The sequence below is a fragment of the Falco peregrinus genome, chromosome W, assembly GCF_023634155.1.
Source record: "Falco peregrinus isolate bFalPer1 chromosome W, bFalPer1.pri, whole genome shotgun sequence".
Classification (NCBI taxonomy): domain Eukaryota; kingdom Metazoa; phylum Chordata; class Aves; order Falconiformes; family Falconidae; genus Falco; species Falco peregrinus.
The window spans coordinates 23,186,586-23,214,223 of record NC_073743.1 but is presented as its reverse complement, the minus strand read 5'-3'; the positions used below and the strand labels follow the sequence as shown (position 1 = coordinate 23,214,223).

General features: G+C 42.5%; 1 protein-coding gene across 1 annotated transcript in view; it reads left to right on the top strand.

The window, feature by feature from the left end:
* The window catches only part of LOC129783120 (BDNF/NT-3 growth factors receptor-like), a 262,545-nt gene that overhangs the window by 127,505 nt on the left and 107,402 nt on the right, over positions 1–27,638 (top strand). The window contains 2 exon segments of the mRNA XM_055792861.1: positions 14,934–15,064; positions 25,458–25,630. Coding sequence (XP_055648836.1) covers positions 14,934–15,064; positions 25,458–25,630 — 304 coding nt within the window.

Here is a 27,638-nt window from a genome sequence, read left to right as displayed (position 1 = left end):
TGCTTGCACACACAGCTTTTTTTTTTTTTTTGCTTTTAAACTGTCACTATATTGATCCATGAGTCTTCTCAACTTCCTTCTATTTTCTCCCTGTCCCAAGAGTGAGCTGTTGGCTAGGTTTAACGCACCACAACATGAAATGCTGATTTTTGAAGCAGCAATCAACGCTGCAGCAAATAACTGAAAAAATATCTAAAGAATATTGTAATTAATAGTAACTGCACTACTTATTATGTTTCACCTGTACATTAAGGTCTTTAACTGCTTCAGAGAAGGTTCTTTCTACCTCTTTATGCTGTGAACTTGTGCATACATTTCTGAAGTGCTGCTGGAAGCCTGACCTGTTTCTCTGAGAAGTCATTCTAAAGATTGCCAGTGCAGTTGGTGAGTGTTAGATGTGCTACTAAGTGATATCCATCTCTGTATTCTGACTGATTTAGCTTCACAGCACAAACTGTAGTTTAAGGGCATACAATCTAGGTCAAAAACCTTTGCCTCCATCTTTGCATAGTTTAAACACTATAATAGGTGCCTTCCTTGATCTGTGCATGGGTACATGCATGCATATGCATGTGCAGGACTTCAAAGGGTGTAAAGACTGATGCCAGGCTACCTAATTTGTCTTGTGAACATTAACAGTAATCCACAGCTTGATATTTGCACTAAGAACAATCCACATAAGGATCTTCCTGCAGTGCAACAGGAGGCATTTTACTGCATTTTTATTATATATTCCCAATGTTCTCTCTTACCATAATTTTGTTGCATGGCACTATTTTGTAATTAGAAATAACCCATAATCTCTTCTACCAGAGGGTGTTTGAATAATCTGGCATAGCATAAGCAATGGAATGCATTAAATAATCACCAAACTGCTGATACTTGATCAGCACAAGAAAGATGCTATATAGATGCATTAATTCCTTTGAAAAACAGAAGCCACTAGGGAATCATAAATTGGCAACATGTCCACTAGAGCTCTCTGATGTTATATAAAAGGACATGCTTTTAAATGAGGCTCTTGTACTTCCACTCCCAGCTGCATTAAACATTATAAACAAACATCAGTGACTACACAGTATTTCACTTTCAGCATTAATGCTGAAACAATATACATGGTGTTCTGTGAAAAAAACCCCAAACTGTACCAAACACAGAATCCTCTCACATTTAGTAAGCTGCATAGTAAGTACAGAAGCATTAACTCACAGCTGACTAATACTAACTAGGTCTTGATCCTGAAAATACATAAGTCTGTGTTTAGTTTTGTGTGCTGCAATGAAACCCGCATGGTGTCAGGGAAGCTAATCACAGTACATGAAGTCCAGCTTATGCATAAATGTTTGCAGGATGAGGGCTTGAGGCTTTGCTGTCATGCTCCTGGGAGATGTGCAGAGCTATTGCTCTGCATTCTGCTACATTGCCATGGTAGTGCAAATCTTTGTGAGAATCAGGTAAACAGTAGTAGTATATAAATTGAGTCAGATATCTTCTACCACACTAAGCATCTGTCCAATAAAGAGGGACATTTAAAATTTCTAGGACAAAAAAGGTCTTCCCATAAATAATTTCACATACTCTCTCTCTGATCTCTTGCTAGTTATCTGTTTCTGAATACAGTGTTTCAGGCTCCATTGCAAAGTATTGGAATTGGATGTGTTTAAAAAAAAATGAAAAAGTATTGCAATCAATTTCATTTGAAATTCCATCAATGTATCAATAAATCAGTACTTTTCTCAGTCACAGAATGTTTGAGGTTGGAAGGGACCTCTGGAGGTCATCCGGTCCAACACCCCTGCTCAAGCAGGGCCACCTAGAGTCAGTTGCCTAGGACACTGTCCAGATGGATTTTTAATATCTCCAGAGAGACACTCCACAAGCTCCCTGGGCAACATGTTCCAGAGCTCAGTCACCCTCACAGTAAAAAAGTCTTTCCTGATGTTCAGACAGAACCTCCTGTGTTTCAGTTTGTACCCATTGCCTCTTGTCCTGTCATTGGGCACCACTGAAAAGAGCCTGCTTCCCTATTCTTTGCACTTTCTCTTCAGGTATTTATATACATTGATAAGATTCTCTCTCCTCCCTGTCCTGTCCTCCCCCCCCCCCAGCACCTTCTCTTCTCTAGGCCTAATGCAGCTCTGGATACCATTAGCCGCCTTTGTGGCAAGGGCACAGTGCTGGCCCGTGTTCAACACAGTGCCCACCAAGACCTTTTCTGCAAAGCTGCTTTCCAGCTGGGTGGCCCCCAGTATGTACTGGTGCATGGGGCTGTTCCTCTTGTCTCTGCTTTATTTTTATCACTAATGTCAGCTGAAAGATAACACTATCAACTGAATGGAAGGAGATTTATCATATTCTCTGATAGATGTCAGTATTATATGAAAATGTATGCAAATCTAAGAGGGGAGAAGAGAAAAGTTGTCACATTTTTTTGCAAGGGAAATGTCCTGGGAAAGTCCTGCTGTTCCCACTATCAAGCTACAGCTTGACCACGGCTCAGTCCATGAATGTATTTTCTTACAAGTCCTGCTACTCAAACTGGGATCCTAGGATGCTATTCAGACTGCCTGTTTCTGAAAACAAAGGCAGAAAAGAGTTAATACTTTGAAGCCAGTTGTTTATTATCCCTTTCCCTGCAAGCTCTTTCCTAGGAGATACACAACACAGTACTTTCCCATTCTTTGCTGAGTGCTTCTGTTTCTGCAGCACAGAAGATCCCAAAAGATTAGTATTGTGGTGAGGGAAAGGATTTCCTGCTCTGAGCTAGGAGAAGGGTGCTGGTGAGATTGTCTCCTGTTAACTTAAACATGGAAGAGGGACCACAATAAAATAACACCAGCAAATTAAATCAAAAACAATTTCAAGTTATTAAGGCTCAAGGGTGTAGAGGAATGAAGGCAGTGGGTTGATTAGCATTGTTAATATGCAGCTGTGGCCTTGCCTCAGAGGCAGTGGGTTGATTGACATGGACAATGTGCAGCTGTAGCTTCTTCCTACTAAATGGTTAAATAGCCCTGAGGGTGGTGGGATGTTTTCTGGTTTTTGGAGGAAGAAGAAACAGCATCAGTAGAATCTGACTGATGGTAAACCCTTTTTGTAGCCTGATAGCTTGCTTGTGCTGTAACACAAGGGTTTTGTGTACCTTGTTTTTTTCTTATGCAAGGTTGAATTCATTCCTGAGAAAAATGTCAACTTCAGTATTCTTGTTTTCCTGAAATGTGAATTTATCTCATAATTCTCATGCACTTAAAACAATGATAGAATTGTTATTTTAATTTATTATTAAGTTGTTCCCCTTTGATTTTTAAGGATTTAACAGAGCATGGCAATATGCCTATCTGTAGCCAAACTGAAAGGATCTTTGATGCATAAAATGAATAAATTAAGTATTATCTCATCATTTTTATACAGTCTCACCAAAAATCAAATATAATACCTGAAAGACAGTAAACACTGGGTTTTGACCAGAGAAGTGCCAACCTAACTATAGCAAAATTAATTTACAGCAGGCAAGAGCTGTGGTGCCCCCACTTCTGTGGGGGAGAAAGAGTCTTATCTGGGCACCCTCCCAAGAGTTGAAGCACTATATCATGGAAGGAAGCCAAATTCTCATTCAAGGCAATGAAAACTTTGGGATTTAAAATACAGATCCTGGGAGCATTTAAGTTGTAAACAAAGAATCTGAAAGGTTTAGTTATAAATTTATATTGTTATCGGGTTTATTGTCAGATGTAGCTCTTGACAACTAGGAAATACCTATGGGTTTTCTTCTCGTGGGTGTCTCCAGTTCTTCCAGGAAGACTGCTGCCATGGAAGTGCCTTAAGTCACCTGTTAAACATCTGTAGTGTTAGTAGTTCAGTGAGCAGTGCTGATGGACCCTGTTTCCTGTAGCTCTTACTGTTTGTCAAGCAGTAAGACCTTGCAGCATCCAATCCATAAAGATAGAGATCTATTTTCTGCTCTGTTGTGTTTGTAAGGTATATGGAATGTTGTGTTACAGGGGATGGAGTAATTTAGTGAGAAATAACACACACACCCTGCCTTCCAACTCTCCTCACTGAGGTGGGAGGTTAGGTGCGGTTAGGTTTTGAATTCTAAGTGATGTCAAATTTACCATTATCAGTCCAGTCGTGTTTAATATGTATATTAAGCTACCATGGGTCTGAATACACTGATAGCAGTCTGCACTGCCAGTCCAGTCGTACTCATGAACTAGCATGGCCACATTTAGGGTTTGGTCACATTCAATGAGAAACTGCGACGACCAGCTACTTAACAGTGCAGTTTTATTTGTGCAAAAGATATACAGGTTTTTGGATTGCCAGTGATAGTGACTGTGCAAAAAGGCATGTGCAAATAAAATGTTATCAAGTCTAAAATGCACAGAAAAGTTACAACAATACAGCCTGACTACAAATATTAAAAAGTAACTCTCTAGAGATATTTCTAAGTCTCCCAAAGAAGCACTTGGTTTAAGTCTCACCCAAGGCGTCCCAAGGAGGGGAGAAGAAAGGCTCAGCCCATCGGCTGGTCCCAGGAGTCAGTCTCAGTGGTGTCTTCCCCACTTGTCCCCTCATTCATTCACTTTTTATACTTCTCTTTACTCTCAGGTGGAGCTTGGGTGACTCTAGTCATACATTCCTTTATTATGATTGGTGTAAAGTTCTCTCTCTTTCATTTAAAGATACCGATAATTTTAAATTTACTGCACGTGCTCCCCAAGCGAGGGATTCACACTCTTTTTTGGGGGGGGGCATTTGAGTAGGAGGTCGTGATCTCCCACTCCCACAATTATTTTATCCTAGCATCCTTGAGTTTTATCTCAACAGTTTGTTTTCTTTTAGCAGTTGGCCTGTCCTTGTTAGAAAGCTTATCTTTTCTTTGAAGTGCAAAAGGGGCCGAGTTCCTGACCTTCTCTCACAGATAATGAGGCTCTTGCTTGGTCTTCGCCACAGTTGTTGGCCCAGCAACAGACATCATCTCATATATTTTCCAGCCGCTATGCAGCTTATTGGCTGTATGATACCATCAAGTTCCCAGTCCTGCAGGGAGTACAGCAGAGCTTGGCCACGGTGTCTCCACTCCACTCCACCCTCCACTACTCCTCTAGGATAGCAGGTTGTATGGTTTTAGCGAGCTCTGGTGATGTAGATTCTGTGCATGCCAACTGTTTGAAAGTGGCAATTGTATATTTCCCTAAAAGGTTGTTATAATACTACAACTTCTATTAGATCTGTAATTCCCCCCCTCCAAGCAATTTTCCCAACATGGGCAAACATCTGAAACTTTTAGCACTTGTGATATTGTAATTGAGTGAGGTGTTAAGATGAGATACACAATTGCATAATTTTCATGCTCTTTAGGAAACCTAGCCTTAAAAGGACTAGTGAAATCTTTGGATGTACGGAGAAGTAAGGGGCTGATTTTATGTTTGTATTACAGCCTAGTTGAGAATGATACAAGGATGTGTCTTCCAGTTGGAAAAAAAAAACAACCTGGAAATAACTATTTTCTAAAGGATATTGCAAATTTTCCCACAGAAGAGCCATAAAAATGACTGGTAAACTAGAAAAAATGCCTTCCAGGGAGGGGCTTCCATCTCTTTGCCTTACCAAGATGAAAGATGATTATGTATATCTATTCTTTCAGAGTGAAAAAATGCAAGACCTTAAAGGGGAGTTTAAACTAGTAGAGAAAGTCTCCTAAAATACAAGGGAGGTGAAAGCCAGACAACAGGAGAAAAAAATAATAGCACAAACTTTCAAATCAAGATTGGCACAAACCCTTTCTGGAGATATTCTTCTGCTGTATACAAGCCATTTCACTCAATACTATGTTCCATGTTGTGCAAAAGGTCAGCTTAGATGGTTTAATGGTCACATAGGGAAGAGCTATGGATGTCATTTACCTAGACTTCTGAAAGGCCTTTGATATGGTCCCCCACAACATTCTGGCCACTAAATTCGAGAGATATGGGCTTGATAACTTGACTGCTAGATAAATAAGGAATTGGCTGGATGACTGCATCCAAACAGTAATGGTCAATGGCCCAATGTCCACGAGGAAACCAGTAATGAGTGGTGTCCCTCAAGGGCCTGTACTGGGACCAATACTATTTAATATCTTCATCAATGACCTAGACAGTGGGATTTGCATGTACCTCCAGCAAGTTTGCAGAGAACACCAAGCTGAGTGGTGCATCTGATTCACTGGACGAAAGGATGCCATCCAGAGGGACTTTGGCAGGCTTGAGGGGTGAGCCCACGTGAACCTCATGAAGTTCAACAAGGCCAAGTGCAAGGTCCTGAACTTGGGTCGGGGCAATTTCAAACACAAATACAGGCTGGAGAGAGAATGGATCGAGAAAATGCCTGTGGAGAAGGACTTGGAGATACTGGTGGATGAAAAACTGCACATGGGCCAGCAATGTGCACTTGCAGTCCAGAATGCCAATTGTATCCTGGGCTGCATAAAAAGAAACGTGGCCAGCAGGCTGATGGATGTGACTCTCCCCCTCTACTCTGCTCTCATGAGACCCCATCTGGAGTACAGCTTCCAGTTCTGGAGTCCCCAGTACAGGAAAGACATGGACCTGTTGGAGCGGGTCCAGAGGAGGGCCACAAAAATGGTCAGAGGACTGGAACACCTCTCCTATGAAGAAAGGCTGAGAGAGTTGGGGTGGTTCAGCCTGGAGAAGACTCCAGAGTCATCTTATTGAAGCCTTTCACTACTTAAAGGGGTCTTATAAGAAAGACAGAGAAAGACTTTTTACCAAGGCCTGTAGTGACAGGACAAGGGGTGATGATTTTAAACTGAAAGAGGGTAGATTTAGATTGGACATAAGGAAGACATTTTTTATGATGCGGGTGGTGAGACACTGGAACAGGTTGTCTGTAGAGGGATTTTTAAAGGACTGAGGATATATGTTACCATTGTCCGGGTTGGACAACCCAGGCCTGTTAGTTGAAGCTGCAGAGCAACTTTAAATTGTCCTGGGAACAAGCAGGGTGAGAAAGAAAACAAGCTATGCACAAACAAGAAGCCAGGTGCAGAGCAAGTCCTGGGAACTGTGAAATCAACACACTCTCATCGGCACACTCTGATCAGGCGCCTGCAACATGCTCACTAATCAGCGACACGGACACCCACGTGACCAGAGACTTTTATCCAATCACCTGTGTGTAGAGCTGCGTGAGCAGTTAGATTAAGTTATAAATATGACCTTTTTGTTTAATAAAGTGAGCACGGCATGTAGCCATATTGGTGTGATTGTTGTGACTTGGTCGACTCTCCATGGGGACCCTCTTCATCTGGTGCCCGAAAAGGGACCCATTTATTCGCTTAAGTGCGGTTCGCTTAAATGTGGTTTAGCTTAAATGCTGTTCGCTTAAATGCGGAAGTCTCCGTGCATTGGACCCGAAGGGAATTTGTCCGATTAGTGAGCTGGAGGTTGGAGGTGGAAGGTGAAAAGCGGAGTCCAGAGTTCGGTGTAGAGCTGCAGATCGCACCCCTGCCGGAGGTAAGACCGCGTAGAGTAAATCGCGGCAGGGATCCCCACTGATTTCCTCTCTGTGAGGGGGCGGGGCACTAAGGAAGACCGCGACGAGTGCAGCAGGGCTCTCCGCTGATATCCTTTTTGTGAGAGGGGGAGTTCTGAGGAAGACCGCGATGGAATTAGACGCGGCAATTAAACTGTTAACTAGCATCCTCTTTAAGAGAGGGGAGAGCATTAAAGAAACAGAAGTGGATATTTTAGTTCCCTGGGCATGAAAAAAGAATAAGATCCCCGAGCCCACGTTATTGTTTAGTATTACAGAATGGAGAGAAGTGGGAAATTGCCTCTGGGATACTACGATCGAGGGAGGTAAAGAAGGAAAAGAAGCTAAAGCGTTAGGAGCTACGTGGCGGTCTATAATTAACACTCTGGAAACTATGAAGGCAGAAAAAGAAGTAGCAGCGGCAGCTATAGAAGCGTTGGGAGGAGATGTGGTAGAAAAGCCAATAGAGCAGAAGGGTGATTCACCTAAGCCTTCTCTCTTGGCTACATTTTTCGGAGTTGGGCATACTCGTCCTATGAAGGGTATGTCAGCCTCTGTGTGTTCAACAGTGTAGGAGTTTTTAGATAAGACAGCGGACAGACCGGAAGTTACTCCTCAGGGGTCTGTTGTAACTGAGCAGAAACCGGAAGACCCTGTTGAGACTCCCCAGGAAGGGGGAGCAGCGAGTCATACTGCACCAATCGGAGCTGTGGGTGGAGCAAGACCAAAACGGAGGGTGGTGACAGCTCATAGGTCACATCGGGGGGGCAAAAACGCCATGCGATGTCGTATCCTCCTCTTCCTGAAACATCATCGGACAAATTTGAGGAGGAAGGCGGGGAGAAGCTTTGTGATAACAATACAGAGAAATCCTTACAGGAAGTAATAGATAAATTAAGAAACCTGGAAAAGCGAGTTGAAATGAACCTGCCTACTACTTCAATCCCTGTAGTTCCTCCAGTTAACCAAACTACCCCTCCGATGCTGAACTCGAGAAAAGATCCAATTCTACAGCGTTGGTCTGGTGTTGTTTGTGATGCTATTTTGGAAGGTGATTGGCAGGTGACCAGCTCGTTAGCTTGTCCAGTAGTGGTCAATAATCTTGGTGCATGTAATTGGGACATGATTTATGGAAGGTTAATGATCAGATTTTAGAGATGGGAGTGTTGCAACCTGGTCTTCCACTTTTTATGATGATCCCTCAGAATTGGCAAAATTGTCGTGGTAGACTTGAAAGACTGTTCCTTTATGATTCCCTTACATCCTGACGACACGCAAAGATCTGCATTCACTCTGCCATCAATAAACCGTGCCGCTCTGGCCAAACGGAATGAATGGGTTGTCTTACCACAAGGAATGAAGAACTCTCCTACGATGTGTCAGACTTTTGTAGATTGGGCACTTGTTCTGGTACGACAACGTTGGCCTCAATCCTGATCTGTCATTATATGGATGATATTTTATTGGCCGCTGAACAAGGGATTTCAGATGATCAACTGAAATGGCTTGTTGACCACCTTCTATCATGTGGTTTGATTGTGATGCCTGAGAAGGTTCAACATTCGGCCCCATGGAAATATCTAGGCTGGCTCATCTTGGATGCTCAGATCTGACCACAGAAGGTGACCCTTACTACACAAATAACTACTCTGCATGATGCTCAAAGGCTTTTAGGAGACCTACAGTGGGTTCGTAATATAGTTGGCCTCACTAACGATGATTTGCAATCGTTCCAATCCTGGTTGCATGGCACTGAAGCCAACAGTCCTTGAACTTGTTCACCAGAACAGCGGGCTGCCCTGGAAGTTGTGTCCTGCAAGATTCAGACTGGCTGGTGTGGTCGCCGAATGGCGAATCATCCGTTATCTTTTTTGGTTTGTAATGTTGCCACTTCACCTTTTGCCCTTATTTTGCAATGGCAAAAGAAAAAAAGGGGAAAATACGGCGATCGTTTTAGAGTGGTTGTTTTTGCCGTTGCAACCCAGACATCGTATTTTAAGTCATCCTGAAGCAGTAGCAGCCTTGGTGAGAAAAGGAAGAGACAGGATTGTTGAAATTGATGGGACTGAACCGGCAGATATCAGTATTCCAGTCCGTGGTGATGATTATGAGTGGCTCCTGAGACATTCAATAGCCATACAGGAAGGCTATACAGGTGTTGTACACAACAACCGGCCAAAAGGACCTCTCTGGGAGATGTTAGAACATTACCAGTGGACTGCGAGACCGTTATGCTCAACAAGACCAGTTGAAGGGCCAATGGTGTTTACAGATGCAGGAAGAAAGATGAAGAAGGCTGCGTGTGTTTGGCAATCCGATAATCAGTGGCAGAAACACGTGTTCACCGGTGAACCACGGGACAACCTTCAAACCTTAGAACTGAAAGCAGTGTGTTGGGCATTGGGAAGCTGGAACAACACACCTGTAAACATAGTATCAGAATCATTGTACGTAGTTGGTGTAGTACAGCGCATTGAAGATGCCTTGTTGAGAGAGACAAAGAGCCAACATCTTGGTTAAATGTTTCTACAACTGCGTAGTACTCTTCGTCAGAGAAAACATGAATTTTGTATTATGCATATTAGAAGTCATCAGTGGACCATTGGGTTGGGTGAAGGTAATGCTAGAGCTGATGAAGCAGTCAGCTGTTCAGCAATAACTCCTCCAACAAATAAGTTTGAAGAAGCTCGTAACAGCCACGAGATGTTTCATAAAAATGCAAAGTCTTTACATCGACAGTATGAAATACCCATAGCAGATGCAAAGGGCATCGTTCGCTCCTGTCCTCAATGTAGTCATCATGGACCTGGTTTAGGGGTGGGCACTAACCCAAAAGGTCTGAGGGCATTTCAGGTTTGGCAAATGGATGTAACACATGTGCCTGACTTTGGGAAACTTAAGTATGTGCATGTCACCCATATGTTTGTCCTAGGCAAGATGTCAAAAATACTTTGGCCAATGGGTAAAAAATTCATCAAGACCATAAACCAAGTCCACCACTCAAACATGTTTACTCCTGCGGTTGCCCAGAGAAGCTGTGGATGCCCCATCCCTGGAAGTGTTTAAGGTCAGGTTGGACAGGGCTTTGAGTAACCTGGTCTAGTGAAAGATGTCCCTGCCCATGACAGGTCCCTTCCAACCCAAACCATTCTATAATTCTTTGATTCTATGTGGCAGTAAAATGTTTGGACCTATTTTTTGTGACCAAGGAAAAAGTTTACATTGTCACTGCTTTTCACTTTTTAATTAAGCACACAAACATTTTTACACTTATACCATTGAATGTCTTGATGTCTGTGGCTGAAATCAGTCACATCCAACTCAGTGAATTCAGTGCGGTGATGTGATCATGAGCTGCCCATTTTGTTAGGACCCAGTTCAGTCCAGAACATGGTGTGATCATCTCTGTTCAGCCTCACAATCAAAGGTAGGTTTCTTGGAGGATGAAAGACCATGCTTACAGGTAGTTATTTTTAAAAGTACAACTATCAGCTCAAAGGCAATCACCATTTGGAGCCAAAAGGAGGAAGATTTATAATGACCCTTTGAACATTTGTGCATCTTTGCCTGTGATAAAATGTTATGACACCACATCTTTGGTAATTCAGTTATGCCACCTCCTTGGCCAAATTCTGCTTTGTTTCTTCAGTGTAAATTCAGGATAATCCCTTGGACTTTAACAGAGATAATTTGCTGTATCCTGATATTAATTGAAAGTAGATTTTGACTTGATTTTTGTTTTGTACTGCTGGAATTTACTGCCACTGATGACAGTGTCATTATGGCTTGGCCCTGAGTGCGCTAAATGGATTTTTTTCCTTAGATCATATTTCAACATCAGTGCTGTTCTATGTTCAAAATGGAGAGGACCCAAACAAAATTTAAGAGGTTGTGTGTTTTTATCACCAGGTCTTTTATGGTGGTATTAAAGAGAACAAAATGAAAACCTGCCTCAACTAAAGTGGAGTTTTGCTGCTGACTCCAGTAGGACAGGATTTTAGCCATGCTCTCTGCCTACAAAAGTTAATGGGTTTTATGAGCATTTTAAAATGATGACACTTGTAATGTGGAGCTAAACTTCTCCTCTCTATATTAAAGGAAGGGAGACAGCCTTGTAATGCTATTGGGGAAGTAGAAGGAAAAAGAAAAAGAGAAATACCCAAAGAGGTAGGACTGAATGACAGTTTTGACTGAACATGAACAGGAACAAAACAGGACCTCATGGTTTCAGTCTCTGCCCTGATGAGAACAGCTGGTGAAAGGCAAGTTCTAATGCTGGCAAAAAGTAATGGCTCATTTATTAGTAAGCATTTTTTAAAGTACAGGTCACAGTGGTCTTTAAGCCCGCATGATATCCATAATGTGAAAAATCTGGGCTAGGCTGTCTATCAGGCAGCCCAGCACCTAATCCCTCACCGCTGCCTGCTATCCTGGCTCCTGATGGCATTGGGAGGCATGGAAGGGCCTCTAAGACTCGGGTGGAAAGGAGTCCTGCCTCTCTAGAAGAAAAGAAATCTTCAAAATTGTTCACAATCTTCATATCCTCCCACTCAAATGGACTGGTCTGACCATAATTGGATTCCCTTGCAACAACCAAATATAATTACAGTCTGTCAACTTGTACACTTTTCTAATGTTAACATAGGAAAACATTTGTATAATTGTAATCAACCAAATAGTTTTGAATGGCTTTCATTTAAAAAATCATCCCTGCTTCTTTAGCTGCAATTGAAGACCTCTGTTAGTATTAGGGACTGTTTACTGACTTATTTCCTGAGTTGAGACATGAACAATTAGAAAAAATGAAGGAAAGCAGAACAACTTATATGATATTGCACAATGGCAGCAGATTTCAGGCCTGATATGAGCCATCATATCTAGACCCTCTGCTTAAATTGTGTTTGAGATGTATATCATGTATCCTGTATTTAGGTAACACTCCAGGAAAGTAATTCAGCCTTGATATTTGTTTTGTTATGAATATTAGTAAAGGTGAAGTAAGCCAGTTAATTTGCATCTGTGAGGAAAAGTTGTGTTTTGGTTCAGGCCTGTTTCTTGTGCTAACTGTATTTTATGCTTTATTTAAAAAGCCAGTGCTGAGAAGGAAATTAAAATAAAGAGTATATTCCTACTGATGGTAGGGAAGCTTCTCAGCATTTGAGCAGCTGGCCAAAAAGGGGTGTGGGTGTGTGCACATGCGCACATGTGTATCTTACCATGATATAACTTAATGTCGTGGTTTAAAACCAGCTGGCAACTAAGCACCACACAGCCGCTTGCTCACTCCCCCTACAGTGGGATGGGGGAGAGAATCACAAGAAAAAAAGTGAGAAAACTTGTGGTTTGAGATAAAGACAGTTTAATAGATAAAGCAAAAAGCCACACATGCAAGCAAAGCAAAATAAGGAATTCATTCACCACTTCCCATCGACAGGCAGGTGTTCAGCCATCCCCAGGAAAGCAAGGCTCTATCATGCATAACAGTTACTTGGGAAGACAAAACACCATAATGCCATATGTCCCCCCCTTCCTTCTTCCCCTAGCTTTATATGCTGAGCATGACATCATATGGTATGGAATATCCCTGGGGTCAGCTGTCCTGGCTATGTCCTCTCCCAACTTCTTGTGCACCTCGAGGCTACTTGCTGGCAGGTTGGTGTGAGAAGCAGAAAAGGCCTTGACTGTGTAAGCACTGCTCAGCAATAATGAAAACATCCCTGTATTATCAACACTGTTTTCAGCACAAATCCAAACCATAGCCCATACTAGCTACTATGAAAAAAATTGTCTATCCCAGCCAAAACCATTACATTTAATTTTACAGTAGACCAGAGTTTGACAAGAATCAAAAATGCTTATAACTTGTGGTCTCATTTAATGTCTATTTTGCTATTATTTCAAAGCATGGCTTCTCAGTTTTAATGAGAGAACTGTCATACAAGGAGGACCGTTTTCATAATTATCTCACTCTGCAACCACAGCAATGGCAGGAACAAGTTTTTGTGGGCCTGTAAGATTGTACATGGGCACTCATCCATATTGTGCTGTCCAACAGGCTGGATGTTACATTAAAAGAATGTGATCGCAGCAGTTCTGTCTGTATCTGATAGAGTGTTGAAGCCAAAGGGTACTGGCATGAGTAGTGGGAATATTGGGATCCAGAGGGCTTAAAGATACATATCACCCAAGTACAGGGTACACTGAGTTGTCCTGTTTATAGGCCATGCACTCCAGAGGTTGTCAAAATGGAAGGTAAAAAGCTAAATAAATATTGGCCCTGTACCCTCTACAGACCCATGCCCCCAACCTCATTTGGAAGAACTATGCAGCAAAGGCCTTGTTCATAGCTTATCTTTTGTTATAGTTTGAAAATGTCAGCACTGAAATATTTAATAGTCTCTCCCCACCCTTTGAAAACAGCACGTTTAGTCATCACCCTGGAAATAAGAGACAGAGTGGCATGCTGGGCTGTGAGAGGGCAGCTGGGCATTGCACCTCTGGCACTACTGAGCCCTGCAGGTGAGTAAGTGGCATGCTGGGAGTGGCTAGCTAGGAGCTCAGGGCCCCACAGCATCCCTTCATGGGATCAGAGTATGTGCAGCTAGCCTGTTTTCATGCTGGCAGTGGGTTTTCTGGCACCTGATTGAATGGCAGCTGAGTCTTGTGTAGGTGTGCTTCTCAGGCATGCTGCCTTCCTGGTAGGCTTATGTTGGAGGTGCCTCAGGGTATCCTGGGTCTCTCTTCTAGTTTATTCCAGCACCAGGCTCACACGTATACACATTATTATTAAGTATATATGCAGTGTTCTGAGGTTGCATCTTCATAGACTTATGATTTAGAACATATGTATTTTCCTTTCATAGACTGTGGCCCCTTTCCCCGAAGTTGGTGATATCAAGGGGGACAGGCTGTGTCATTTCTCTCCACTGCTGTTAATAGCAGCACTTCTTTTTATATTCTTTAGTAATGGAGATAAGGTAGTTTCTAAGTAAATGGACACCCAATTTGGAATATGCATGTGGTCAAGCACAGAGCCTGAGTTTGGTCCACATCTGAATATATCCCAAACGCTGGATTGTTTATCCAGTAGCATTCACTATTATGTATGCTCTACAGCACTCATCCAAGTACAATGATAAATAGCTTTTCCCAGGTGATTCTTAATTCTACGTCTTCTTCTTATCCAGCAGATGTGCTACGTTCCAAATATAAATATATTAACACATTCTTTTTGGACAAAGTGCTAATGAATGACATATAGGCACATTGATTCTTTTCATGATACGCACTGCACTGTACAGGCAAACCTGTCTCCATGAGACCATAAGCACAGCCCCCTTCCTGTTGTGTCCTTGCAGTTCACTTTTGACCTCTATTTTGTGTTCTATTCACAGTTGTTCAGCACTTCAAGCGCCACAATATTGTTCTTAAAAGAGAACTCGGAGAAGGAGCCTTTGGAAAAGTCTTTCTGGCTGAATGCTATAACCTGTGTCCTGAGCAGGACAAGATCTTGGTGGCAGTGAAGGTAAAAGAGTCTAGGGTTTCCATTATTAGTTCATGGTTGCAGCTAATGCTATTTTATTTGTAAATTATCATGTTTGCCTATTCTGTAGCCCCATGTAACTCCTCTAATATATGTGGAGGGGTTCACAAGGCTAACGGAGCATTAAGAGAACATGAAATTTGATCTTACTGTGAATTATAAAATGAGAGCTGAATTTCATAAGGAAAAGGAAGAAACTGACAGTGTCACAAAGGGGCAAAATCTTTTATGATCTAAGCTATATTAGTGAAAAATGACATTTAAGTCATTAGAAATATGAGTTGTGTGTCTAAAAAAAAATAATCTATAACCAGATAAGTGTATAACTGCTAGTCAAAGAAGACCTATCTTTCCATGAACTGTGCAATGCTTTGTCAACCTTTGAAATTGTCTGTAGATAGTTGTCATTAATATGGCTGCCAGGAATGTTATAAAAAAATGTACAGATAATATTGTCATGTGTTGTTAAACACTGGCTGCACGGAAATCCAGAAATCATGATATTTCAGACCCTGAGGAGTGATTCTTCATTATTCTCCATTCAGCCCTTCCAAAATACAGTCCAAAGGAAAAGGAAACTATGTGAAAACAACCATAACCTTGGACTTGCCAGTATTCAGAATAATTCTTATGTTTCTGAGGGGGGAAAAGGATTTCTTTGGAACCCTGGAAGGGTACAAACTACATGGTACATTGGGAATCTACCAAGAAGTAAGATTTCCATCATGATCTCAGAAACTGCACACCAGACGCTTCACCATGCCAAGCCTTTTTGTTCCTCAGAATGGAACCACTGAGGTCAATTGTCATCCTCAGATATGCATGCACACTAGAAAACAACATCAGTGAAACCATACTCTACTAAGAGTTTGCCAATTTTCCCTGCCAACAGTCTTCTATCTGTGTTCTGCTGAAAGCTGAACAAGGTGTTCAACATTTGAAGTATTTCATTTAAGGCAGGGAGAATATACATTTTAGAATCTGGGCTGTGCTTAGGGATCAGAAAATAACGCTATCTGTCCATTCACAATTAGGCAACTGTGTGTACATTTTGGATCAAACCTGTGGTGGTTTGACCCTGGCTGAATGCCAGATTCCCACCAAACCCACTATATTGCTCCCCTCCTCAACCAGACAGGGGAGAGAAAATATAACGAAAGGCTCATGGGTCAAAATAAGGACAGAAAGATCACTCAGCAATTACTGTCAAGGGCAAAACAGACTTGACTTGGGGAAAATTAGTTCAATTTATTACCATTCAAATCAGAAAAAACACCTTCCCCTCACCCCTCCCTTCTTCTTAACTTAATTCCTGATTTACTACTTCCTCCCCCCAAGCAGTGCAGGGAAATGGGGAATGGAGGCTGTAGTCAGTTCATCACACATTGTTCCTGCTGCTCCTTCCTCCTGACACTCTTCCCCTGCTCCAGAGTGGGGTCCCTCCTACGGGAGACAGTTCTCCATGAACTTCTCCAATGTGAGTCCTTCCCATGGGCTGCAGTTCTTAACACACTGCTCCAGCATGGGTCCCTCATGGAGTTACAGATCCTGCCAGCAAACCTGCTCCAGTATGGGGTCCCCTCTCCTTGGGTCCACAAGTCCTGCCAGCAAACCTGCTCCAGCGTGTTCACAGCCTCCTTCAGGCATCCACCTGCTCCAGAGTGGGGTCCTCCATGGGCTGCAGGTGGATATCTGCTCCACCATTAACCTCCATGGGCTGCAGAGGGACAGCCTGCCTCGCCATGGTCTTCACCATGGGCTGCAGGGGAATCTGTGCTCCAGCACCTGGAGCACCTCTTCCCCCTCCTTCTGCACCGACCTTGGTGTCTGCAGAGTTGTTACTCTCACGTATTCTCACTCATCTCTTCTGCTGCAGGGTTTTTTTGTGCAGATGTTTTTTCCTCCCTTCTTAAATATGCTATCATAGAGACGCTACCACCATTGCTGATTGGCTTGGCCTTGGCCAGTGGTGGGTCCATCTTGGAGCTGGCTGGCACTGGCTCTGTTGGACATGAGGGAAGCTTCTGGCATCTTCTCACAGAAGCCTGTAGACTCCCTGCTACCAAAACCTTGCCATGTAAACCCACTACAAAACCATACAGTAAAAGAATCCCAGCAGATCATCTTTTTGAAACTGTAAACAAGGAACAGAATTTTGGATCTGACAGTGAGAGAACACAAAAAAGAGGATGGATTTGTTGAGCACTTTTTTGCTCCACCAAAAATAGCAGGATTTTTTAGATTTGCCAAGGTTACAAGTTTTTTGATACTTGGAGTTGTTCACTCATGCTGACCGGTGAGAAAAAATAAAGCCCTGAAAAGTATATACAGACAGGAGAAAGCAACAGAGGAGATGACAAAATTAGAACTGATGGAATTTTCTGCTGTATTTTGGTGAAGCTAGAGTGAAAATTTTCTCTCCTCTTTCATTTCAGTGAACTGCTTGGTAGCAAAATAAAAGCCTTTCCATTCACTTGCTCCCTTTGAAAATCCTGACCAAATGGAGCCTAGCACTTCAGCTGCTGCAAAATGCTGTAACTGCACTCTCTATCTGCTGCTCTTTCTCACTGTAATTCACAATGAAGATCATTCAGCATTTAAAGGGAGAGATGTCTCCATGGGTTTAGATGACAAATCTATATTTTTTCTGGAACAGTATTTACTTTTTTTTCCAAATACATTCTTTACAATGTCCTTAGTAAGCAACTTACATGTAGCCATAGAAGGACAAGTAGGAAGGATTATGTTTGTGGACAAGTTATGCCTGTTAAGTGATGTAAGTGTGGCTGGCTTCTCCAGCTGCTCTAGCCCAGGACCTCTCCTGCCTAGCCCCTGGAGCCCAGCCCAATGCCCATGGACTCAGGATCTCTGCCCAGGCTGAGGGACGTAGCTGCTGCTTTTCCAGTTGCAGAATCAACCAGTAACGAAGCTGCACAGGTATTCCAGAGACACACACGCAAAGGACACTGACACAGCTGGTCACGCAGACTGCCACAGACAAGGCGTTGCCTTCAACAGCACCTACATACAGGACTCGCATAAAACATAAACATAGACAGCCAAGTCTCCTCCTCCTCTTCAGCTGGTAGAGATAGAAGTTCACTAGTGGAAGCATACACACAACACTACATAAACAAGCACACACACATTCACAGATCCCTCTGTCTGCCCAGCACCCCTGCCTGGAACCTGGGCCCTCTTACTCACTTCACTGGTTCCCTACTCATCGGCTCATCTTGATACTCACTAGCAAACATGCATGTACTCACACACTCCACATTTGCAAGTCCCCCTGGACTACTCTGCCTGGCTGATACTGAGGCCTGGACCTGAAGCCCTCCTACTTGCTGGCTAGTCCAGCTTAAAGTTTGCTAGTGCATATACATGCACACCCCACACACAACAGGTTTGGGGAAGATGCAGACACTCAGCCCTCCCCAGCACCCTGTACCCACGGTTCTGCTCCAGGCACTAGTGCGGAGCCCCTCATCCACCTCACTCACACTGGTCCCCCCAGTAGCTGGTTTTTGGAACATATGTCATTCCCCTTCAGTGGCTGGAGGCAAGAGACCCCCACTCACTTGAGTAGCTGACAACACAGGCCAGGGCTACCTATACCCCAGATCTGACTCCAGTAGCTAGTACCAAAATACACTCATGCAGATACAGGTCTCACCAGAAGCTGGCACTTAGTCCTGGCAAGCACGCATACACACGGGATAGAGAGTGAGATTATACAGATAAATAGAATCATAGAATCATTTAGGTTGGAAAAGACCTTTGAGTTGATCAAGTCCAACCGTTAACCCAGGACTGTCAAGTCCATTACTAAACCATGTACCTAAGCACCACATCTACGCATTTTATTGAATACCTCCAGGGATGGTGATTCCACCACCTCCCTGGGCAACCTGTTCCAATGCTTCACCACCCTTTCAATGAAGAAGTTTTTCCTAATATCCAATCTCAACCTCCCCTGGCGTAACTTGAGGCTGTTTCTTCTTGCCCTGTCACTAGTAATCTGGGAGAAGAGACCTACCCCCACCTGCCTACAACCTCCTTTCAGGTAGCTAGAGAGAGCAATAAGGTCCCCCCTGAGTCTCCTCTTCTCCAGGCTAAACGACCATAGTTGCCTCAGATGCTCTTCATAAGACTTCTGCTCCACAACCTTCATCAACTTCACTGTCCTTCTCTAGACATGCTGCAGAACCTCAATGTCTTTTTTGTAGTGAGGGGCCCAAAAGTATTCGAGGTGTGGCCTCACCAGTGCTGAGTACAGGGGGACGGACAATCACTTCCCTTGTCCTGTTGGCCACACTGCTTCATATACAAGCCAGGATGCTGTTGGCCTTCCTGGCCACCTGGGCACACTGCTGGCTCATGTTCAGCTGGCTGTCGACCAGCATCTTCTGGTCCTTTTCCAGCAGGCAGCTTTCCAGCCACTCTTCCCCAAGCCTGTAGCATTGCATGGGGTTTGTTGTGACCCAAGTGCAGGATCCGGCACTACTTGTTGAACCTCATCCTGTCCAGATCCCTCTACAGAACCTTCCTACCCTCAAGCAGACCAACACTCCTGCCAACTTGGTGTCATCTGCAAACTTACTGAGGGTGCACTCGACCCCCTCATCCAGATTGGGGATAAAGATATTAAACAGAACAGGCCCCAGCACTGAGCCCTGGGGAACACCACGTGTGACCATCTGCCAGCTGGATGTAACTCCATTCACCACCACTCTTTGGGCTTGGCCATCCAGCCAGCTTTTAACCCAGTGTAGAGTACACCCATCCAAGCCATGAGCAGCGAGTTTCTCCAGGAGAATGCTGTGGGAGATGGTGTCAAAGGCTTTACTAAGCTCCAAGTAGACAATATCTACAGCCTTTCCTTCATCTACTAGGCGGGTCATCTTGCCGTAGAAGGAGATCAGATTCGTCAAGCAGGACCTGCTTTTCATAAACCCATGCTGGCTGGGCCTGATCCCCCAGTTGTCCTGCACGTGCCATGTGATGGCACTCAGGATGATCTGCTTCATAACCTTCCCCAGCACTGAGGTCAGGCTGACAGGCCAGTAGTTTCTGGATCCCCCTTCTTGCCCTTCTTGTAGGTGGGTGGCACATTGGCTAACCTCCAGTCTGCTGGGACCTTCCTGGTTAGCCAGGACTGTTAATAAATGATGGACAAGTGGCTTGTCGAGCTACTCCACCAGCTCCCTCAGTACCCTTGGGTTGATCCCATCCGACTGAGTTAAGAAAAGTATTAATAAAAAAATATAAAATGATAGTGTTATAAAATTATTAGTAAAATTGAATGTATTGTTAGTAGCTTGACTTTAAATTAGAACAAATTAGTTATTAATTCTGAATTCAGGTTACAAGCATTTTTGTATGTCCTACTAAGTGCTTCATCAATCACCAGCAAATCCTTTTGTTTAGAAAAGGAACTCCACAGAGGAAGCACCTCTACAAAATAGAGAAGTTGTTAGGAAGCTCATCGCAAGCAGTGACCTCGGCTAAACTAGGGGAAAGGTAATTCTGGCAGGGGGAGATCATGGCCACTAACCCTTGACCACCAACTCAAGAAACCCACCTACTCAAAAAGAAGTGGAGATTGAGCATGAGGACTGATTAACATAAGAAGTGAGATAATTTCTTAACAAATAGGAATCTGAGTACTAAATAATGAAAGAGTTGTGCAGCTTGTAACCAATGAAGGCTGATGTCTTTGCTTGCTGAACTGTATAAATAGTGTAAAGTTTTGACAGTCGGGGAGCTAGGCATTTGTGGGTGACCACCTAGCTCCCTACTTTGTGCAAACTAGAATAAAGGAATAGAAATACTTTGACTCGGTGTGTGAATTGATGCTGCACGCCCAATAACGAACCTGCCTACAGGACAACAATAGGACAGACTGCAGTGATCAGGCACAGGGCTCAGCTGGACAAGCATACCGACTGCCCTCGTTTTTCATGTGACTGGCCCCTTTTATATCCTTTTATTTCTACCCCTTTCTTTGTTCCTTTCTGCTCCCTCCTTTGTCTGCATGTCCCCCACGGCTCCCTGCTTTACAGTTTTAGCAGTTGCAAAATCCAGATTGATTTTACTTGAAGTGGTGTCTGTGATTTCTTGATAGCTCATCAGTTAGTGTGACTGGTGAGGTTTGTTTCTTGTCACTGTCTCCATGTTTGCTTTGTCAGGTCTGGGGCTTGGTGTATTTTGGCTTCTGGTTTCATGTTTTTCCCTTGGTTTCCCAATTGACTATATTCCTGATCAGATAACCTGCTGGAATAAACATTCTCACACCCTCTCATCAATTAGTGTGACTGACCAAGTTTGGTTCTCATCCTCTCCCTTATGTGTCAGTCAGGTTTCTGTCCCTGAATGTTCTTGTTTATGGCTTCCTCCTTTTCTTATTTCCCTTTGCTTCACTGAAGGGTATCTGGTCAAGGACAGACCAGATAGGTCTGTTTGAAGGAGCAGACACACTCCTTTCACACACCCTTACACTGCCCACTTTCAGTTTCTTGCACCAACTCTTGAAGACCTGATTCTGGTCCCTGTCAAAGAGTGAGTTTTTAGCTATCTAGACCATTGGACTGATCCCTGTATAGCCCTGTATGGCACTTCCTGGCCATTCTCTTTTATCATGGCACAAAGCATAGTTTGTGGTTATGCTCCAGTTAAAATTGAGGGTGGTACTAATCAGAGATGTGAAGGCATGCAAAGAGCAAGACAGATGACTGTGTCCAAATCTCCCTGTTGGGCACAGGGTTTGGCCCAGTGAAAATGTGAAGACTTTTCATCCTAGAGGAGCAGTCCTGGATGCCAGCAGCTGAGGGTAGGTTGTCTCCATGAACATCAAATGCTTTAGAGAGCTTCAGCCTCCTGAGTGATACCAAAATAAAAATGTCCCTGTGCAGTAGCCAATGGAAATCTATAACTGGCAAGTAATAGGAGAATTTAGGCAGCAAGAAAGCTGAGTGAGCTGGCCTGGGAGAAGCACTGTGTCATCAGACATTCACCAGAATTTCTTTTCATTCACCAGGGTGCCTGTCAATTTTTACCTGCTGGTTGCTGGGCAAGTGCAGCAGCCTTGTACAAGCATGCTAAAAACCCTGGCACTGAACCTCACAGAAGATAGTTCATCTGACTCAAAATGCATCAAATATCTGAATTGTTGACATTGCTGTAGTAAATTATATAAGAGCTAAGAGTTCCAGAAAAAGCTCTAGTAGAGTGCTGCCTGTACAAGATGAACATTTCCACGGCACCTGCAGAGGAAAACTAAAGGTTTCCAACTCTTCAGAACTTCTTAGTTCAGATAAGGGTCAAAACCATCATTCATTTATTGAGCTTAGCTATTGTATGGTGATGGGGAGCAATAGTAAGGATTTCACAGTGAAAGTCTGAAAGAATGTAAAGGAAAGGTATCCTGAGAATTTCATTACTGAATTATACTGATGCTAGTGAGACTCAAATTCCCCTGTTCTTGTTCTGACTTACTTGTAGATACAGCTCAATCGAGTAGAGATGGATTGAGGAGCTACAGGTTTGCACTCTATGAAGCACAGATCTGCAGAGACTAGTTTCTAAGTGGATATCTGGAGAAAGATCCCATAGAGGAGAATATGTGTGGGGTGGCAGTCCATCTATTAAGTGTGAAAAGCCTGAATTCAATGGTTGTGGAGCTTCTGTAGCAGCCAGGGAGTCCCTCTGTTGCCCAAGGCAGCACGTCTCTCCTCTTTAGCTGCTGGCCGAGTAGGGTTGTATGTACATGGAGTTGTCTCTCAGTTCCTACACGGTCAAAACTCCCATGGACTGGTGAGAGTCCTTTGCATGCTAAAGCTTTAGTTTACTTGTCAATAACGATAATTGTTGTTGTTATTATTATTATTATGTTTTATATTACTTGTGTTCTTACAGATTTATTTGGGGTTTTTTTCCCTTGCACTGAGAACATGCTAAATGCATTACTCTGTCATTTCTATGTAAATTCTGTATGCTTATTAATTTTTGTTCTTTTCACTGTCCTCCTTGCCTGACTATGTAAGCTCTCTCATGCATTCTGTCTATTCTGTGTGCTGCATGAAATAATGAAAAGGGACTTGACAATGTTGAGTAACAGAAATTTCAATCACCTCTTGGTAGCAGAAACCCTGTTTGGTTATACCTGGGTTTAGACGTTTCTGTATTTTGCTGTTTGACAGAAAATGTGTAATTGCCATGCAACTGCTCTTTCATATGATAATTTTGCTGTTTCTGTGAGATGAAAAGTGCTTTCTGAAATATAAAATATGCCAGCCTCACAGGAAAAAGTTTTCAGCATTTTTACTGTCTTTCCAGGGAAAGGTTATGTTGGAAAGAGTATGAGCCTATGTTTCTCCTTGTCATTTTTTTTTCCTCCAGGTTGCTATTATCTAAAAATGTTTTTAATATGAATTGTTTTTTTAGTTGTATTACTGAGAAGTATTACAGTCCAATTGCTTTATACATTAAACCATCAGAGGAAACTCAAGTGGCAATAGAATTCTCAATGGTGATTCCATTATATAATATGTAGATTAGACTGTGGGTCAGTGCCTGTATTATGTTAAAGCATCACCCCAGAGCTTGGAAAGTTTGGAAGACATGTTCCAATTCAGTTCTTACCTGGTTCAGATATGACTCTGTGGGGACCATAGGTGAGGAGATGATATGATATCCACCTTAGAGGATATAGCTCTGTGTGCTGTATCATAGGTTGTAAAGCAGCCAAAATCCTTATTGCATCACTAGTAGTAAAACTTGTGGAAGAGGCTCTCTGGGCCAGAAAACACAGGACGGTCCCTCAGAGAAGGGGTGTTTGTGGCATGACAGATTTTTATTGCCTCTGGGATCTATAGAGCCTGAAATCCACAGGGAAAAAAACCTCAACTTGTTAGGTGGCTGCTCCTTGTCCCACCATCTAGACCTTACTATGGTAACTGTTCATTTTTTTGAGACCTATGTTGCAATTTCATAAATAAAGCAAGTGCTTTCTCTGACAGTTGTCTTTTAGCCCCTCATTCGCACATGTATACATATAATACTACAAAAGTGGATAGAAATGTGTCTGTTGAAGAAAAACCTTGAACAAACCATTACTGTAGCTGTAGCTAAGAACTGGGTTTGTTGGTAGGACCATTGCATTGCATCAACTTGTTCTGTGTCTGTTCTCATGAGTGTGGTTGGTCCCACGCTCTCTATATGAATTGGGGATAGAAAATAACATAACTAGATAACCAGGAGAAACATCTTTAGTTAAGGCAAAGCAACTACTTTTTTGTCTCATCTTCCTTTGCATTGAGTCTAATTGTACTTAAAGTACAGAGGTAGAGAGCCCAAAGTTCACTTTCCGTGAATAACAATTTGCAAGCACTGGTAACCTGTTACCATTCTCTTACTATTTTAAAAATATTATTTGAATTAACCACTATACCTTTTTAAGGTAGAGCATAGCAGTGGTTTATTGCTATTTATGATTATTGCTTACTTAAACTGGTGTCAGAATTGGGGCTTTTTGGTGCATGAAAGTATTTCCTTGCTCATGAAGTGTAGTTCTTGAGAAGGGCTCTAAAGCTGCCTATGTGTGGGAGTTAAATTAGCACTATTTCATTATACAACATTTAAGCCTCCCATTTAATCTATATAAATGGGGAAAAAAATAAAATTAACCCCCCCAAATTCTGTTCTGCATCTACTTCTTCTCTGTCCATCAGTTTAAGATTGAACCTCCAGTTGCTTATGCATATGCTTAATCTTATGAGTAGAATTACTGAATTCCAAAGGAGTTTCTGGCTAAGGTCTCAGATTGTAAGTTGTGGTCCAGGGATGTACCCTTCTATAAATCTACCTAATGTATAGCATACTGTAGGGGTCAACATCAGCAACAACATTAATAATAAATAACAAATGAATCTACATTACTGCTAAGCATTTTAAGCAAACAAATCTTTACTTTAAGGAACTTACAAGAAAGGTAAATACCAATAGGATACCAGATTTTTGCTTGAGTTAAATGCTAAAGGTCATAGATCAGCTATGTACTAGCATGTTTTTCAAATAAGATTAATTTCTTTGTTCTGTTTTTGGAAAACACTTGGTACAATAAGATCATGAGTATTGCTGCATCCTCTTACAATAAAAAACATATGGGATGAGGTGTGGCAGGAGAATGAAAACTGTACCACTATTATTTGATTGCAATTGCATCTCATCTCCATTGCTGAAACAGTTACTAAGAATGTACTTTCTCCATCCTTTACACAGTAGTGTACTTATTTTACCTTTACTATGCCTTCCCACATGTTTTCTGCCTTCTGCGAACATCTCCCCTTCCTTACATATTTCTTTCTTTTACCAGACGTTGAAGGATGCCAGTGACAATGCCCGCAAGGACTTCCACCGTGAGGCAGAGCTGCTGACTAACTTGCAACATGAGCACATCGTCAAGTTCTATGGTGTCTGTGTTGAGGGTGATCCACTCATCATGGTCTTTGAGTATATGAAGAATGGAGATCTTAACAAATTCCTCAGGTAAATCCACCAACATGTGTTGTGCTGAAAAGTCAGAAGTGGGCAGAGAAAGTAGGCATTGCTGGTACTTAATGCCAAATTAACTGCTCTCACTGAAAAATGTGGACACCTAAGAGTGAAAATCTGTGCAACACTGCTGATTCATCTTGTGTAGTGTGACGTGGGGCTTATTGTTTCTTTACCTATTTGGAAGTACTATTAAGTTAATCCACTTTCCACCAAAAGAGTCAGAACCAAAGGAATAGTGTTTTCAGTATATTTCAGCATATTCTGAAATGTTTGTTTATAAAACTTGCAGTAGTAATTGTTTCCTTGCCTCTTTTCTGCTAGCACTTGAGAATATCCTACTCAGTACCTATCTCTGTTTGTAGGTGTCTAAAAGCTTTTGAGAATCTACTTCCCTCTCAGTGTTTTGAAAGGGTACCATTAATCTGTAGCAAGAAAATTTTGCACCTTGGAAACTTCAGTGCAATAGAAATTACTACATTTTGAGGGCTAGTTTGGGGATTTTTCTTAAAAGCTATTCAGGAACATGCATCTCAAATAGAAATTTGGTAGTGAAGCAGTTATAAATAAATAGGTAATACCTAAGGTTCACAAGAATAGGTAACTCATGAACCAGTAAGTTATGTCCAGTGGCCTTGTACATGTACAATTTCTTCTAGCCTGCACTTGACATACAATTAAACAGTTAAGAGACAGCGTTAGCACCTATATAAAACATTTGTATATGGGACGGTTCATTCAATGTCTTCTATATAATTTCCATCAAAGGGTATGTGTTGGTTTTGGCTAGAGTTAATTTTCTTCATAGTAGTTAGTATGAGGCTATGTTTTGGATTTGTGCTGAAAACAGTATTGATAATACAGGGATGTTTTCGTTATTGTTGAGCAGTGCTTACACAGCACCAAGGCCTTTTCTGCTTCTCATACCACCCCACCAGCAAGTAGCCTGGGGGTGCACAAGAAGCTATGAGGGAATGCAGCTGGGACAGCTGACCCCAACTGACCAAAGGGATATTCCATAGCATATGATGTCATGCTCAGCAATAAAAATAGGGGGGAGGTTGGTGGGGGGGTACTGCTCAGGGACTGGCTGGGCATTGGTTGGTTGGTGGTGAGCAATTGTTTTCATTTGCATCACTTGTCTTCAGTTTTATTTTTCTCTCTTTGTTATTTTACCTTTTCATTGCAATTTATTTTTTTTTTTTAGTTATTAAACTGTATTTATATCAACCTATGAGTTTTCTCACTTTTACCCTTCTGATTCTCTCCCCCCATCCTGCTGGGGGGGGGGACTGAGCGAGTGGCAGTGTGGTGCTTAGTTGCCGGCTGGTGTTAAACCACAACAGGGTATCACAAAGGCATTTCAATGTCCTGAGATCGCTTCTGCCTAAGGATAACTAGGGGACACCACCATTTTGGAAAGATATCTGTTTCATATGTGCTACTGACAAAGCTGAAAAGCAATCAAATTAATGTCCCTTTAAATGGGTTTGGATTTTGTATCTGACTGAAATTGATAGTGACTGGTAGTCTCACCATTTTTGATAGCCTTGTCAAAGGAGTTTGCTGTCCTCCTAATCTCCAGTGATCAAATAGCCATATCATAAAAGCAAAAGGCATCAGCTAGCATCCTCCCTTATTGGCAGAGCTGGCAGGGTTGACAGGAAGATCAGGGGCTGAACTGAGGATGCAGAGCAAACACTACTTTTCCTGGGATGTTTATCTCTCTGGCAGAGGATTTAAGTATATTGTCAGGACAATATTGGGGCATTTGCATTTACCTCCTTGGACCTCTGCTGTGGATCAGAAGAGAGCTTCAATTTTCAAAGATGCCAGCTCAGTGCTTTTTCAGAGCACCAAATTTCCATTAGAACAAGCCAAATTTGCAGCTGATTCATTGTCATCATGAGAAATACTTATTTTTAATACTTTTGGATTGGCCTTATCTCCCAAGTCTGGTTTTGAATTCTTGTACAGAAAGGTAGTTTAGGAGACAGAATAT